At 41.7% G+C, this 17,301-nt stretch overlaps 1 protein-coding gene across 4 annotated transcripts; it reads right to left on the bottom strand.

Moving 5' to 3' along the window:
* Positions 1 to 423: 423 nt before the first annotated feature.
* Positions 424 to 11,552, bottom strand: TUBB6 (tubulin beta 6 class V). 4 transcript variants are annotated; one of them, XM_006117492.4, is made up of 4 exons: positions 11,302 to 11,552; positions 10,445 to 10,580; positions 9,031 to 9,141; positions 424 to 1,985 (listed from the first exon to the last, which is right to left on the bottom strand). In XM_006117492.4, the coding sequence occupies exons 1-4, from the start codon at positions 11,356 to 11,358 to the stop codon at positions 922 to 924; spliced, it is 1,368 nt and encodes a 455-aa protein (XP_006117554.1). In that variant the 5' UTR covers positions 11,359 to 11,552; the 3' UTR covers positions 424 to 921. The 4 variants fall into 4 exon arrangements, with proteins under 4 accessions (XP_006117554.1, XP_006117555.1, XP_075777113.1 ...); XM_006117493.4 differs by having other exon boundaries at positions 10,472 to 10,580; positions 11,302 to 11,548; XM_075920998.1 differs by lacking the exons at positions 10,445 to 10,580; positions 11,302 to 11,552 and adding an exon at positions 10,231 to 10,433.
* Positions 11,553 to 17,301: the final 5,749 nt, after the last annotated feature.

Genomic DNA, 17,301 nt, shown 5'->3' with positions numbered 1-17,301 from the left:
ATAAGGAACAGTAGTGATTTAGCAACTCTTTTTTATTTTGTTTTGTCTAAGTTTCTTTGGGCCTTTCCATAGAGTGCTTCCAAGTACTTGAAATCAGTTTAATAGAAAGTAGGGCACAAGTTATTCTGTATACATGCTTCTTTTTTACTATCTTTAATTTTTATATTCAAATATTAAGATGGTAGAACTTTTACAAGTTCCAAGATTATTCTGGGACGAGTTAAAAAGATCACATGTAGTATGACTCGTGAATACACTGGTAATGATCTTTTTGGTTCTCAGTTCACATGATGCCACCATAGCACTGACTCTCAGAAACACTATCGAGGATACTTGTAATTTGGATTTAGATTTGCTGTTAAATGCTTCAAGTCAAATATCAGTATCAACATTTACTGTAAAAAAAAAAAAAAAAGAACAGAACATGATTAATTTTTTTTTATTATGGATAGATTCTGCTTCTGGCACATAACTATGCATTCAGTACAGAATAACACTTCAATGATCCACAAGTTTTTTTCCTGTTAATGCTGTTCACAGTTTGATGAAAACAGGACAGCCCTCTTTTCAAGTGACTTTCCATGCCCACTCGATCTCTTGTACAACTTTGCATAGAAGATAAGTGTTATTAATGTAAATGATTAGTGAGCTCTATATTTAAGCTTTTAGACCAAAATTCTGAATTGGATGCCTAAAATTAGTCTCCTATATAAAAGCGGCATGATTTTCAAGGATGTCAATCTCCATTGGTTCCCATTGAAGTCAGCAAACTAAAGGAAACACCACTTTGAGAATCAATCTGCTTCCCCCCACTTCTCTCTTTTGGGGAAAGTAGGAGCTTTAATGTGGATTTTACAAGACAATTTAAAAAATCCAGCTCTGAGAAATTTTAAATAGATTAGTGTAGGAGCCAGAATTGCTTTATTCAGTGATCTCTTCCTCATCATCTTCAAATGTTTCCTCTCCATCATTTGCCGTAGCTTCTTGGTACTGCTGGTACTCTGAAACCAGATCATTCATGTTGCTTTCAGCTTCTGTAAATTCCATCTCATCCATCCCTTCCCCTGTAAACCAGTGAAGGAAAGCCTTTCTCCTGAACATGGCAGAGAACTGCTCAGAAATCCTTTTGAAGAGCTCTTGAATAGCTGTGCTGTTGCCAATGAAGGTGGAAGCCATCTTGAGGCCACGGGGTGGGATATCACAAACTGCCACTTTGACATTATTTGGGATCCATTCCACAAAATAGCTGCTGTTCTTGTTTTGGATGGCCAGCATCTGCTCATCAACCTCTTTCATGGACATGGGACCTCGGAATACTGTGGCCACTGTTAAATATCGTCCATGTCTTGGGTCACAGGCTGCCATCATGTTTTTGGCATCGAACATCTGTTGAGTGAGCTCTGGAACAGTGAGTGCTCGGTACTGCTGGCTGCCTCGGGCTGTCAAAGGAGCAAACCCTGGCATGAAAAAGTGAAGGCGTGGAAATGGCACCATATTTACTGCCAGTTTTCTAAGGTCAGCATTTAGCTGGCCTGGAAAACGCAAGGATGTAGTTACTCCACTCATTGTAGCAGACACCAAATGGTTTAAATCTCCATATGTCGGAGTGGTGAGCTTCAGGGTGCGGAAACAAATGTCATACAAAGCTTCATTATCAATGCAGTAGGTTTCATCTGTGTTTTCAACCAACTGGTGGACTGAAAGTGTAGCATTATAAGGCTCTACCACAGTGTCAGAGACTTTTGGAGAGGGCATGACACTAAATGTATTCATTATCCTATCGGGATATTCCTCTCGGATTTTGCTGATGAGCAGTGTTCCCATGCCAGAACCTGTTCCTCCTCCAAGGGAGTGAGTGAGCTGAAATCCTTGCAAGCAATCACAGTGTTCACATTCTTTTCTTACAACATCAAGCACTGAATCTACCAGCTCTGCTCCTTCTGTATAGTGTCCCTTGGCCCAGTTGTTTCCTGCACCTGTTTGTCCTGAAATAACATTGGGTAAGGGAAGAAAATATATAAGATTACTGATAGGGTTTGATGGTTGGAGGCTTGATGATCTCAAATCACATACACTGTATAATGAATTGTTCTAAATTTGTGAGCTAGTAAATCACACACTTTGGTTTTGCTTACAAATAGAAGAATTACTAGTGGCTTTTTTTTAAAACAATGAGCACATAGAAAAAAATTGCTAATTATGTTGTGATTTTTGATAGACACTGTAAAGGAAGTTAGGTTTTTCAAATATTAATCAAACTTGGCTAGTCTGTTCCTCTGTTGTCCATGGTCATGTCCAATAACTTCCACTTTCTAGTTCCCATTCATAAATAATATTTGAATTGCAGACTTTATAGAGGGAAGGGTATTCTTTTTAAAAATAAACTGTTTCCACTGCAAGATTTAAAAATAATGAAAATATTGTTTGATACTTCCTAAATGCTTTAAACCTAAATTCCTTTTAATGTTCCAACCTGATGTGAGTCTTGTCATTGATGATCTTAAAATATATATTAAGAAGTGGGCAGGTTTGGAACATGGTGTGTGTTTTCCTTTGCCCAGTGTGTCTAATTCAGGCATCCCTGTGCCAAAGCGTAGGCATAAGAGCATGTGTTTCAGTTTCCATGCCCAGTAATTTCTTGACCTTGGCATTGCACCTGCATCTTGTATCAGCCCTGACGAAAGTTCAAAACACAACTAGCCTCATCTGGCAATAGGGATGATGGGGTTGAATAGCACTCCCCCGCTCCTCCCCCTGCCTTGGGGGCTTTTAGATGTATGTGTGGCAACTTTTCACACAGGTCTGGAGTCTGAACCAGCACCATTCTCTCACAGCAACAATGGCTCCTGTTGTGCAGGCTGAAGCTGGATTCCCATTCCAGGCATTATGACATGGCATATGAGTTCCTGTGGTACTGCAACCCCAGGCACTGAGAGACAATGCCTGGAGGTGGAAGCCAGGGGCCAAATCCCACAGGACAGGAATCACTGGGGTGACCAGATAGCAAGTGTGAAAAATCAGGATGGAGATGGTGCTAATACACACCTATATAAGACAAAACCCTGAATATCAGGACTGTCCCCATAAAATCAGGATATCTGGTCACCCAATGAGCCACTGCTGCTGGGTGAACATGGGGCAGGCTGGCTCTCCACCCCCATCCATCTTCTGCCCCCCCTTCCCCTCCGCAGCACCAGGCAGGGATAAGAGTTGCAGTGCTAGCTCAGGGGGACAAAGAAGAGGAGTGTGTACTCATTAATTCAGTGTTCCCATGGTTGCAAAACATGGATCTATCACTGTCCGGCAGTATTTTACACCAAGCTTCTCACTTTACACTGTTGTAAATGACACTGCAAGATGCAGAATTAGGCCCTAGATTAGAACTGCAGCACTTCATAGAGCCAAAACACATTTAGAAATTACTCCTTGCTTTAGAGCCTTTTAATACCCCTAATCCTGCTTATTTCCATAAATACATTACTGTTTGTTTACACTGAAATGCTTGCTTGCATAAGGCATACGCCACCAAACCATAGACTCAAATCTTTAAAATTAAAGGATGTTAGTATTTCCCAGGGTTACTGGTTTCAAGCAGGGAACACAATTTCATTTAAGGCTAAAAATGACCTTCTGAAACTGGATTTTGTGTCAAGATACAATGCTATATTTAACTTAAGTAAAGAAACATAGATTTGGTTACATCGACAGTGACTGGCCAAAATCAAAATGTTGGTGTTAACAGGCCAAAGTTACTGAAAACATACTAATGCCCTCAACATCCATTAATTTTAGTCATGTAGGGCATTCCGCACCTCTCATTGCTGCTCTGCAACCTATAATATTGTGCCTATCTTTTTTCCTCACCTTATATTTTCTCCCTCCATGCCACAATGTTCCCTCTCTATGTCCTTGGTCTATTACCTGAATAATAAAAGGTGGTAATAGGAGACCAGATTTGTACACTCTTCTTACTAATTTTGTAACTAATCCCATTGAACCCAGTGGGACTACTTCATGAGTAAACACTACTCACCATGACTAATGGTTGCAGAATCTGACCCAGCTCCCAGTTTTCACTGCTCCGTCTCACTTTTTTCCCTCCCTCCTCCCCACCTTCATGACCAATTTTAGGTCTTTGCCTATGTGCTATGATTTGCTGCTGCCAAACCATCAGGTCAGCTAAATTGCCGCGTTTGATAACTGTATTATCTTGTAACTTCACTATGCCAATGTTCAGTTTCTTTGTTCCATTTTTGGTTAGCTCATAGAACATATAGAACAATCTTGCTCTCTCTTGAGAATGTGGGAAGCTCTGTATTTCCTGTCCAGCTGGGCAGATTGCAAAACAATATCCTTCCAGTAATTAATAAAAATTGTTATTGTTCTGCTTCATCTAACTACCCCCGAATGTGTTGCAGCCCACGGGGCTAGCAAATAGATACTACTGTGCTCTGTATGTTGTGGAATCCTAACAAGAAGATTCTGAGTTTTGTATCTTTCTCTGCAAACTGTCCCATGAGTTTCAGGTTGCAGAATTTGGCTCAGAAATAAGATTAGTGATAATGCATGAATGGAAATCAACTGTAAGTAGGAAAAAATCAATGGCACATGGGAATGAAGCATAAAAAGCCAAATTACTCAGGAAGTATAGGTGCATATGATTTGTTCAGTGCAAAGAAATTAAATAAAAGTTATATTTATTTTTCCCTCCTTTTATGTAGGTAGTTATGGGCACCATTTGTCTTTAGAAGCACCTGTTTTATTTCTGCATTGTCACAGACAATCATTGACATTGATTTGACTACAGATTGATTTTCTCTTGTGATAAATTAAATCTGGGGACTTTTGAAGCTGGTTTGCTCTATTTTGAACATTCTGAATTATCAGTTTCACATTTTCATTGGACACAATACATTGTTATAGCTTATGACACTGATATAAGTTTCCAGTTTATCAGTCTCAAGTGCATGTCCATCAGTTTTTCATACAGATTGGTAGATTATAATTTACCAGTATTGTGTAAAATACAGGTTGTGGAACAATTTCCTCAATAAGGCCCAGTTTTCAGTTTCTTGAAACTTTGCCAAACTGTAACTTTGGCTGAAATTTTCCATACTGGATGTCTACGTCAGGCTCAATTATTTCTGGAACATTTCAGCTAACATGGTACAGCCATTCCTGAGAATGAGACTAAAGAAAAATATATTGTTTTGCCCACATTAAAAAGAATTCTGGCAACCTTTTCTTGGAACAGCTTTAGTACTCCCATGCTTTGGAGCAGGGGCTTGAAAATTGACTGTGACCAGTATTCCCTCTAAACTGCAGGCCAAGTAGCACAGCTTCACAGATGATTAATCAGCCCCACCCAGTCAGTCAGATCTCTGCATGGAGTTCTGAGCCTCTGACTGGGTGGGGCTGATTAATCACCTGTGAAGCTGTGCTTCCTGCACAGATTAGAGGGAGCACTGACCTTGGGGTGTGTTTTCTCTCAGGATTGCATTTTTTGCTAATCTCATGAAACTCTGCCCACATTGAAACCTTTGAAAAAAAATCAATTTGCATAAAGGTAACACACCCGTCTAGTGTGGTTCACTGTCCCATGTAGTGGCACCTAGACCACAGCAACAGATAAGACCAAGAGATCTCTAGGCTACCTCTAGACTGGCATGATTTTCCGCAAATGCTTTTAAAGGAAAAGTTTTTCCGTTAAAAGCATTTGCAGAAAAGAGCGTCTAGATTGGCACGGACGCTTTTCCACAAAAGCACTTTTTGCGGAAAAGCGTCCATGCCAATCTAGACGCGGTTTTGCGCAAGAAAACCCCAATCGCCATTTTCACGATCGGGGCATTTTTGCGCAAAACAATACCGCATTGTCTACACTGGCTCTCTTGAGCAAAAGCATTTGCACAAGAGGTCTTTTGCCTGAACGGGAATAGCATAGGATTTCCACAAGAACACTGACAATCTTACATGAGATCGTCAGTGTTCTTGCGGAAATTCAAGCGGCCAGTGTAGACAGCTGGCAAGTTTTTCCGCAAAAGCACTTGCTTTTGCAGAAAAACTTGCTAGTCTAGACACAAGACCTACAGCAGGGGCTAAGAGCCAGCTGACTTTTAGCTCAGAGGGTAGAGGCTCCTATACTAAGCTTCAGAGGTCCCACGTTCCAATCTGTCTGGTGGTGGTTACATATGCTCAAAGATTTATTTGATTTTTAGCAACTAAAATCTCAGAAGAGTTCATCCTCACTGACCACACTCAAGTCTCTGTCAGCACCTAGTACTGTGACCATACTGTGCATATGTCATCTCCACAGAGCAAATGAGCATGTTCTAGTGATGTATCTCATGGCTGCTCCAGGCCAGAGTGGGGGCAAACATCAGAATTGATTATCAGGGTATCCAACCTGCATGTGCTTGCGCATGCTCGCTCTCTCATACCCTCCCAGGCCCATTCATTCCACTGGCAAAAGGAAACAAAAACTAGATTGGCAAGAGGGAAAGAAATAAGAGTGGAACAAGGAGCCTCCCAAGACTGGAGTGGGGGAGAGAAGGTTACTACTCCCCCCAGGTCCTAGTCAGATGGCATTGACATTTTAGGGCACTGAGCTAGGATTAGTTCGGTGAGAAGACCAGGAGCAAGGAAAGGGGGTGAGAAGACTTGGAGAAAGTGAAGGGAAATGTGGTGGGGAATTAGGTGGTTGGGGGATGATGAGACAGATTAAAAGGAGGAACTGGGGGGGCAATAAGGGTGACTAGCACTGGCTGGACAAGAAAACTGGGACTGATACCAGTGGTGGGAGGGGAGAAAAGTCTACCAGCCAGTGAGCAGGGGAGAGGGTATGTGAAAGCAAGGAATAAGAGAGCGTTTTAGTGAGGAACTGGGGAAGGGAAATTAGTCGTCTCATCCCAGTCCCGTGTATACCCATCAAAACTGCTGCTTCATATGAAAGAGAAATCATATTCCCTGTGCTTTTAGGTCAATAAGCTTGTTAATGTAAACTTTTACTGTCACCAACTTTAGTGGAAATTTTGGGTGTGCAAGCAATATGGAATAAGGCCTGTCATGCATAGAGAAATGTAAGGTACTTCAACCGTATTCTAGCATTTTGATGGACTACGACGTTAAGTTCTGATTGAGAAAAGGCACAAAGCTGATTTTTGGGAACAAACCACTTCCTATAAGCATGGGGGTGAGATATGGCAAGTATAGAATCACCAGCCTCTGCCATAGAACCTTCTCTGTGGCCCAAAATATATTTAAAATAATTTAGAAAGGGGGGGGGGAAAGAGACGAAGCCTTGTCATCTTGTGACACAGTAGCTTTCCACTTCAGTTCTAAGGCATCCATTCTGTATTATTCACCAGGTTTCTAGGACAGTGCCTGATGCTGGCAGCAGGCCAGCATGGGATACCAATTGATCACATGCTTTTAGCTCATTGTTAGCTTAACAGGAAGAGAGTATAATGTGGTGGACGGTTGTTAGAAAAATAGTTAAATTTTTTTGGTGTTTTGAGAGGAGTACAGACTGCAAAGTTCTGATCAGGACTTTTCCAAAGTGTAGGTGAGTTCATTTTCATGAGTTTAGTTTGGACCACTATGGAAATTAACTCACCAATTAAGCCTCACAGTGCCCCCTTTCAAGTTAGGAAGTATTATCAACCCCATTTTACAGATGAGGAAATGGGGAATGAGAATACAGGCAGTCCCTGGGTTACATGGATCCGACTTACCCCGTTTGTAAGTAGGGATCCGATGTAAGGCAACCCCGCACTAGCTGCTTCCCCCCAGCAGACCAGGGAGACGCGGAGCGGCTTTTCTCAGCAGACACCTCAGCTTGAGAATAAAGGACTGAGGGAAGTGAGATGTGGGAGAATAAAACTGAGCTCTGGAGAAATGTTTGGCTGCAGTTTCCCCTACAATATGTACCGTTCCGACTTACATACAAATTCAACTTAAGAACAAACCTACAGTCCCTATCTTGTACGTAACCCGGGGACTGCCTGTACTGTTAAAGTTGTTACACCTTCTCCTCCTCCTCCTAAGCTGCAGTCTTGGGTTTTGTTTTACCAGTCTAATATTTATCTTTTCCATGTTTGTGTTTGACACCTTCCTTACATTGACCTAGCAGACCAACTTGTGTGTTGCAGCATAATCTGGGGACAGCAGGATGGTTTTGTGGTTAAATCATAGAACAGAGAATCAGGAGAGAGTTGGGCCAGTGGTAGTTCTGCTTCAGCCTGTTTCCTATTGGGCAGCTTAGTTCTCTGGACATTAACTTGCAGATGCCTCCATTTCCTCATCTATAAAATGGGGTTGATAATACTTCCTAACTTGAAAGAGGGCACTGTGAGGCTTAATTCACAAATGCTTGTAAGATGCTTTGTGAATCTCCAATGGAAGGTACTACACTGAAATACAAAGTGGGAAAAACTTTCATTGGAGAGAGTCTCCCAGTTTGCTTTCAGAGTGATAGTTCTGTTTGGTTTTGAGCTGATCTCTTAATTTGCTAGAAAATAACTATTTCAGCAGTATGTGGCTGTGTATAATCTGCTTTACACACGGTTTTCTCTCCATTTCTGACTATACTGCCCACTGGCCTACTGAAAAGGTAAAAAATTCCATGGAGAATTTTATGCCCATGGAATTTATAAAACTATGGATCCAACTAACAGTGGATTTTGTAAGAGAGAACTTCTTTTTTTAACCCTGCAGAAATTTCATAACTTTGTAATGAAAGGACCCTGAAAGTTTAATGAATATAGCACAATTTAGAGTTCATCAGAAAATCCTGGGAAACATTTAGTATGTTTGTGTAATCAATAGAACAATGTTTGACCCTCCCTTAGATTTTTGAACAACGGATATTTGGATAATTGAAATAACAACAACTGTTTTGAAAAAATGTAATAAGAAGCTTGGTAGCTAAATGGCGTTAAGTTCTGCTCCCCTCGCTAGTCCTAAGTACATTTGACAGTTAATTTCTTGGTAATTTAACACAAGTTTTAAAAGGAAAACATTACATCCACATACCAAAGATGAAATTATCAGGTCGAAACAGTTGACCAAAAGGACCAGATCTCACACTGTCCATGGTTCCTGGCTCCAAGTCCACTAAAACTGCTCTGGGTACATATTTCTGTGCTATAATAAAAATCAAAGACATCTTTAGTATACTATTTAATATACTATTAAACTATATTTATATATTAAGAAACATATGCCATAGTGTTTAACATTCTTAGCTTGCTCATGTATCCTGATCCAATTTGCGTTCCTATACAAGCATCTTTCCCCTCAAGCATCAGGGAGGGAGGTAAAGAATCAATTTCCGTTTAGCAGCTAACTTTTTGTTTGTTTTGTTGGCATATTCGTCCATCTAACTCTTATTCTACCAGTTTGTAGTGATATATTCCATTATCTGGTAAAATAGGTTACATGTTTTTTGTAAACAGTTTAATCATCTCTCAAAACACATATAGGGTCTTTTACTCAAATAATCTGCACATGCATCCACCACTGAAATTGAGCTATTTCTTAAAGGTGGAAAACAGCAGCTGTTTAAGAGCCACCTCCACCCCACAAACTATACTACACAGCCATTAATAATAGGAGGTGAAGAAGTCTTATCCAGTTGCAAGTGTTGGGTGAATTTGGGCACAACAAATTATCCAAACTGGAATTTGTCCAGAACAATAAATGAATACATTCCCATACTTTGCAAAAAGTGCCAGGGAATCTTGATGTATACAAGTACCCTAGACAGGGTGGCCCGTCCATATAGGCAAACTAGGCAGTCGCCTAGGGCACCAAGTTAAATGGGGCGCCAAATGGTGGCGCAATATCATTGAGAGGTTTGGAAGTGGGGGCACCAATTGCATGGTTTGCCTAGGGCACCAGTTGCTGGCAGCTAGTTTAGGGCTGCCCCTGCCCCTAGATATCAGTGTTACAATCCATAGGGAGGGCAGCATCTTCACCAGCACAGTACTCACTAACACCCGGCTGAGGTATTGCATCACAATGTTCAGGAAACATCCTAGCCAATCACCCACCATTTCTCATACCTCCTCAGGCTCTCACTCCTTCCTAGCTTCTGAACTCCTAGCATCAACCTTACATTAGAAACTGGTTGGCCTCAGTTAATTGACAGACATGTTAATGTGACTTACTTGTATGCTCATTTGAGCAAAGACTCATAGCAACCCAAAAAACAAAAAAAAAACAACAACCAACCCAATCAGAGCTGTTTGCTCCATTTCCTTCCTGCTGCCTGGAGAGAGGGCAGCAGCCAGAGCAGCTGTTGGGCTGGGTGACTGTTCCAAACACATGTCTCATCAAGTTTTGTAACTGAAGCGATGAGCCAACCTTTGCTTTCTTCACCCATCCAACATGCCCCCTGCCTTTCCCAGGCGGGGGCGCACTCACGCGCGCCTGACCCCCTCCTAACCTGCTCCAGGGTCGGCAGCGCACTTACAGGATGATTCATTATAGTAGACGTTGATTCTCTCCAGCTGCAGCGCTGAGTCACCCACGTAGCCGCCCGCTGGGTCGATGCCATGCTCATCACTGATCACTTCCCAAAACTTGGGGCGGGGCAGAGAAAGGGAGAGAAGCGGGGTTAGAGACAGGCGCGAGGAGACCCACCAAGCGCTCCGGCGTCTCTCTCACCCACCCACGCTTGGCAAGGCCTGGGAGGCATGCGCTGCCCGAACAGCTGCCGGATTCCTGGCATTTCTGAGAGCTGCTTCCCCGAGCCCCGCCCTGGCCCGAGCAGCAGAGAGGAGACGGGGTGGGGCTGGAGAGAGACAAAAGCCCGGCAGCAGATCTCCATCCGGATTTAAAACCAAACGGTCCACACCACAAACCCTTTCAGGGCTCTTTGATTGAGTGTTGCTTTTATTTTTGCTGCCTTTCTGGGGAAGCCACGCTTATCCCCCCCCCCCCTCCGCTTTTTTTCCATTACTTGTGGGTTTTTCCCAAGCCTTTTATGGGCACATGAAGAGGAAACTTGCTAGTTTTCCAGCGCTCTCGACTATACGTACCAAGCCCAAGAGAAGTCACAGTTCAAAACACCCCCTCCAAAAGGCCACGGGTCTTCGAGGAAGCACCCATTCTCCCAGAACTTCCCACGATAAACAAAACCCGAAGGCAGCGACACGCCTTGCTGCTTTGCCCAACTTTTCGTGGCGCTGCTGAAGGGCTTAAAAACCAGCCCTGGTTCCATTGTATAAGAAAACACGACATCTTCAACAACCACCACCAAGTCCCCTTCCTTAGGAAAGAATAAGGGCGGTTCTCTCTTACCTTAGTTCCAATTTGGTTTCCACACTGGCCAGCCTGGATGTGGACTATTTCCCTCATTGTGATACTGACAAGTCTCCTTCTCTCTCACAGACTCTTTGCCGAGTTCAGCTATGTGCAGTGTCTCTGACTCAATGAGTGTTTTATTGGCCCCGGAACTGTGTGATCTTCCCTCCCAGCTCAGCTCACCGTGCAACTTCACTGCAAAAATAGCCAGCCCAGGCTGAGCAACTGGTTTTGGCCAGCCTCCACAAGGGCTGGATCTCTGTGTGAATGGCATTTCATCTCGTCTTTCATTTCTGGTCCAAAATGATGTCAAGGGACCAGAGTGGAACAGGCTAACACATTAACCATTTGGGAGCTGGCATTTTCCGTACTCAGAATGTCTATTTAGACTAGACAAAATAACCTAGCAGTAATAACATCATGGAATAAATCTTAGTATTTACATAATTCATTACTCGCTGCCCTCCAGTCACATCAAACTTGAATACAGGGGATTGTACATTACTGAGAGCAGATGAAATAGATTCCCCCCCCCCCCCCCAAGTTTGGTGGTGATATTTTCATAACACTTGTTTTAAATTTTAGCATTAGATAAGCAGGGAAATAATTAATTGCACTCACAGTGCATGATTATGTGTCACATACCTACATTTTTAACATTTCCAATAAGAGTCCCAAATATTTCTCTCAGTTTACTCTGACACAAGCCCACATTTTGCTTTTAATCTTGATAACAGTTTGCAAATATCTGGTTACTCAGAGTCGCAACACCCATATGAAAGACATGCTATTCTAATTTTACATGGAGGGAAACCACTGTCTTCATAGGGACACTTACATGAGAATGGTTTTGCACCATCAGGCCCTGTGTGTCAAAGCTAGGGTTGGAATTTTCAGTCATTCCTAGTACCATGTCCTGTGCTCACACTGCGAGCCTATAACAGTCATGATCATGCAAATGTACAGTTACTTTGTATATCACTGTTGTATATTTAGTTGCTGTATACAATGATTTGTGCAATTCATAAATTATTTTGGGAGCCATATGGATTAAAGGTGCCCATCATGCTCATGCTCGTCAATATTGCCTCAAAGATGCTTTATGCTCACTCATCTGTCTGCATCCATCTGTTGTCTCTTGTTTTAGATTGTTAGCTCTTTGGAGCAGATACCATCTTTCTGTTCTGTTTTTACAGTGCCTAGCACAATAGGATCTTGGTCCATGACTAGAGCTTCTAACTACGTGTGCTGGCTGCTGATCAATCTTTAGAAGATAAATCCTTCTTGGCTTATTCCCACACACAGTCCCATTGTAGCTATAAAACTATTGGTGGGAGCAAGGAGACACGAAATTGCCCTACTTGCACACATTTTCTAAAAGTATGCACTTGTGTTCAGTCTGACTTGCAACAACCTAGAATCTCCCTTTTCTTGGTATCTTAATGGACCAGGAGAAAACATTCCAGCACCAACTTGGTGATCATTAAAACATCCTCACTGCTCCTTTGTCATCCATGGCAGTGTTCACTCAGCCTGTAGCCTAGTTAAAGGCAAGTTATGAGATTCAACTTCCTTTATAACCTGCATATGACTGAGGAACATACACTCCTCTTATGTTGATCATAGCTTTGATCCAGGTAGGATATGGATCATGCCATTCAGCAAAGCCCTAAGAAATGTGTTTAAGTTCTTTAATATAGTCCCCATTACCTTAAATTATGCAAGTGACCAAGGGTCATGTTTTTAAGGTGTTTATGTGCCTAAAGAGACACATAGGTACTTTTGAAAATCTCACTAGGAAATGATTGTGCTTAGGCATTTTTTAAAGACCTAGTTACCTTTCTGCATCTTTTGACACCTGGCCCTAAGCACTTTGTAGGATTGGGTCTCAGAAGAACAGTCTTTTAAACAGGGATTATTGTAGGAACATAATCTAAACTCTATTATAGATGTTTATCTATTGCTATTTTAGAATGATCTGTTTCTCAGCTACCTTATACCAATAATTTAAATTAGCTACAACTAAGGACTGTGTTCTCCCAATTATTTTATGCCTGATTTGAAAATTATATAAATTTTATAATTGCTGCATAATGAGGACAAAAGATAAAATAACTTGTTCTAGCAAAGTTCTCTGAGGCATTTCAGAACTGTCTTATGCTTTGGCTTCTAATAAAGTCATTCTCCCTTCTTTCTGCAATAGCTATCTGTAAACTCAAAGTAAATATAGTAAAAGCTGATAACGTATCTTGATGACCAGAAGATACAGCCTCTCATAAATCTATGTTCCACACAGAGCTGGCCCTTTGAACACTAATTTCATATGCCCTACATTCTTAAAGGATCCCCTCCAGTAAGTCTAGGAGCAGGAGAGGAGGCTAGCGCAATAGGCCATATATATTCTGTGTCCAGTTCTGGGCGCCACATTTCAAGAAAGATGTGGAGAAATTGGAAAGGGTACAGAGAAGAGCGACAAGAATGATTAAAGGTCTAGAGAACATGACCTATGAAGCTAGGCTTCATGAACTGGGCTTGTTTAGTTTGGAAAAAAGAAGATTAAGGGGGGACATGATAGCGGTTTTCAAATATCTAAAAGGGTGTCACAAGGAGGAAGGAGAAAATTTGTTCCTCTTGGTTTCTGAGGACAGGACAAGGAGTAACGGGCTTAAAGTGCAGCAGGGGAGGTTTAGATTGGACATTAGGAAAAAATTCCTAACTGTCAGGGTGGTCAAATATTGGAATAAATTGCCAAGGGAGGTGGTGGAATCTCCCTCTCTGGAGATATTTAAGAACAGGTTAGATAGACATCTGTCAGGGATGGTGTAGGTGGAGCTTGGTCCTGCCTTGAGGGCGGGGGGCTGGACTCGATGACCTCTTGAGGTCCCTTCAGGTCCTATGATTCTATGATTCTATGATATATAAAATAAGAAACATATAAATTCTTTGACATCCATCTGAATTTGCCTACGACTATTGTTTATTAAAAGCCATTAGCTTTAGTTAATATTAAACAGTTCTTTGGAGTTCTGGTTGGAGAGCTCTGTCCATTTTATAGTAGACAGGTATCTATGTCATAGTATTGATAGACATCTTCATTGGCAACCTCCACAGAGATATCAGAGACGGAATGAAGAATTAAATACTTTTATCCTTCCAGAGGTGGTCTTACTTCCTCCAAAATGCCTCTCCTTCAGGTTAAAGGTGTATTGCCAAAAAGGAAACGCTTGCACTGCCATTTCTGTGTTATACTGTACGTGTCCTTTGGATAAACTGAAGACTAACATTCCTAGTACTCTCAAGTTAGCACCTTTCACAAGAACTAAAAGTTCACTTTAAAACTAACAAATATTGAGACACAAAGAAGAATAAATTCCACAGTGCAGATAACGTGTCTAGATTCCTGACAAGTTGCTACAAAACACAGAAAAGATGTTCCAGTAATAACAACACAGACTCATCACCTTCTTAGTAATAAGTATCAGTCAGAAAAGCCATATGGACTTTTTTAACAACCTGGGAAAGCACCACAGTAGTTCTTCCCTATTTAGTTGGTCATGAGACTTAATTGTTAAGCCGTTTCCTGCTTTTCTGGGAATGTATTTGTGTTCAGTGTAATAATATTGCTAGGAACGCTCCTATATATTAGGAGGAGTTTGCATAGGCTAATGAGAAGTTAATGTTGCAAAAAGAGCTGCTAACAAAATTCCGGTTATCTGAAGATGTGGGCTGTGCCCATGAGAGCTCGTGATACCATCTACATGTTGTTAGTCTTTAAAGTGCTACCAGACCATTTGTTGTTTTTTAAGTTTATGACTGTTAGTGTTATCCATGGATTTCTCAAATAAGTACATACATACAAATATTTAAAATTCACTGAGAAGGTAAAAGACACTCCCCACATTCCTTTCACACATGGACCCAGACTAATTGATTTATGTGCTATAGCCCCATGGGGAAGTTGTGGGAGTTGGAGCACCAGCATAGGCTCTTCAGTATTTACATAGGATCCCTACTTACAAACAGGGTGAGGCAACCCTGCACTAGCTGCTTCCCCCCAGCAGACCAGGGAGATGCGAAGCTAGCGCTCCCCTCCCCCCGAGAAGTCCAGGGAGACGCGGAGCGGCTTTTCTCAGCAGACACCTCAGCTTGAGAATAAAGGACTGAGGGAAGTGAGGTGTGGGAGAATAAAACTGAGCTCTGGAGAAATGTTTGGCTAGAGTTTCCCCTACAATATGTACCAGTTCCGACTTATACAAATTCAACTTAAGAACAAACCTACAGTCCCTATCTTGTACGTAACCCGGGGACTGCCTGTACTATTTTTTCAGTATTTTAACAGTGGCAATCACAGCTGTGATAAAAGTGCAAGCAATAATGCTCTATGGCAGAGAATTTGAGTCGTTTCTAAACTGCCAGTCAAGAGCAGTGATTCATTTCACTCAGCCTGAGGACTGGATCCTTCATGAGGAGCTCGGAAAGTAAGATCAATTACACCTTTGCTTTGACCAGATTCATCAGGCTTTACAAATGGGCCACAGTTTGTGTGTCGCTCTCACCCAGTGATAATTTCCTCTGATCCTTTACCCTTCCCTTTTCATCCACTCACTAAACAGCTCCCATTCATCTGTCTCACATGCCCAAACCAACTCCACATTCCACCTCCAGGCTCCTTGACAAATGATTCTCTCAGATTACATTCAGAGAGAACACAGCATCATTCCCCACAATCCCATCTAGGTTTAGCACAGTGTAGCAGAAGCTGCCATTCAAAAGCCCCCCAAACTATTTTTAAAATGCCAGTCTGAAGTGCAAAGGCATGGTGGTATTGCCTATTGGAGGAATGCAGACTCATATTGATGACATGAAAACAGCTGAAGAGTTTTGAGTAGTACACTCTGAAAGTTTTTAGTCACAAATCAGAGGTGGGGGGAGGGAGAAACAACTCACCAAGGCAGGCAATTTCTTTTTACAGTTTCATTAAGCATTGAAGCCGAGTCTCTGTACTGCTGCATAAGACTGCAGCCTACCAGCATTATTGCCATATTGATGATTAAAGGCTTATTAATGCTAAGAATGTAAGAGGTCAGTATAGCCCATGTCCAGGGTTCATCCAGCTGCCCACCCACACTGAATAATCCATTTCACAGTCCATTTGTTAAACAATGTACCCAGAATGCTGGAGAATACAGGATTACATTATATGCTGTCTCACAACAAAATGCATTGCTTTGAGAGCAGCTGTGAGGAGGAGCAAGTGTTATTTGTAATCTCTTTGCAAACTTCCCTCAAAGAGACTTAGCTCAGAGTTGGAAAAGACTACCATAGAATTGAAACAAATGATGTACAGTGGATTACTTTCACAATATGTTGTCACTACAGTGTAACTTTTCTTGTTAGGTATAGTACAGTACTGCAAAGAGCCCCACAGAGGATGCTGAAATTATTGTGGGAAGCACAGTTTAAGTACAGATATAGTTTTACTGCCCCAACGCACTTTCGTCTAAGTCGGTGTCTGCATTAGTGCAGAAAGTCAACCTAAAGGTATGCAATGCCAGCTATGTGAATCATGTAGCTGGAGGCAGTGTACATTAGGTAGATTTATATCAGGGTCTACACCCTGCAGGTTTGACAGAAGAAACTCTCCCTTCAATTTACCTGATTTCTCTCATTGGTGGTAGATTACAGGGGTTGACTACAGAACACTCTGTAGTCAATTTGGCAGATCTTCACTAGAGCCACTAAATTGACTGCCAGTGGATTGATCTCAAAATCAATTCCTGCTTTACTGTATGTGGCCTAAGTAGCATTCAAAAGAGATAGTAGTTAGTCTGTATCTTTAAACACAAGTAATCCTGTGGCACATTAGAAACTAATATTTGTTAGGCTAAGGTGCCACAGGCTAAGGTGCCACAGGACTACTCATTCATAAAAAAATTAGGTTCGCACCAGCAGGTGCTCATCTGAGCTACTAAACTTTGGAATTTTTTTTGTAGGAAT

The sequence above is a fragment of the Pelodiscus sinensis genome, chromosome 2 (assembly GCF_049634645.1).
Source record: "Pelodiscus sinensis isolate JC-2024 chromosome 2, ASM4963464v1, whole genome shotgun sequence".
In the NCBI taxonomy this organism is placed as follows: Eukaryota; Metazoa; Chordata; order Testudines; family Trionychidae; genus Pelodiscus; species Pelodiscus sinensis.
This window is presented reverse-complemented; position numbering and strand designations above follow the sequence as displayed.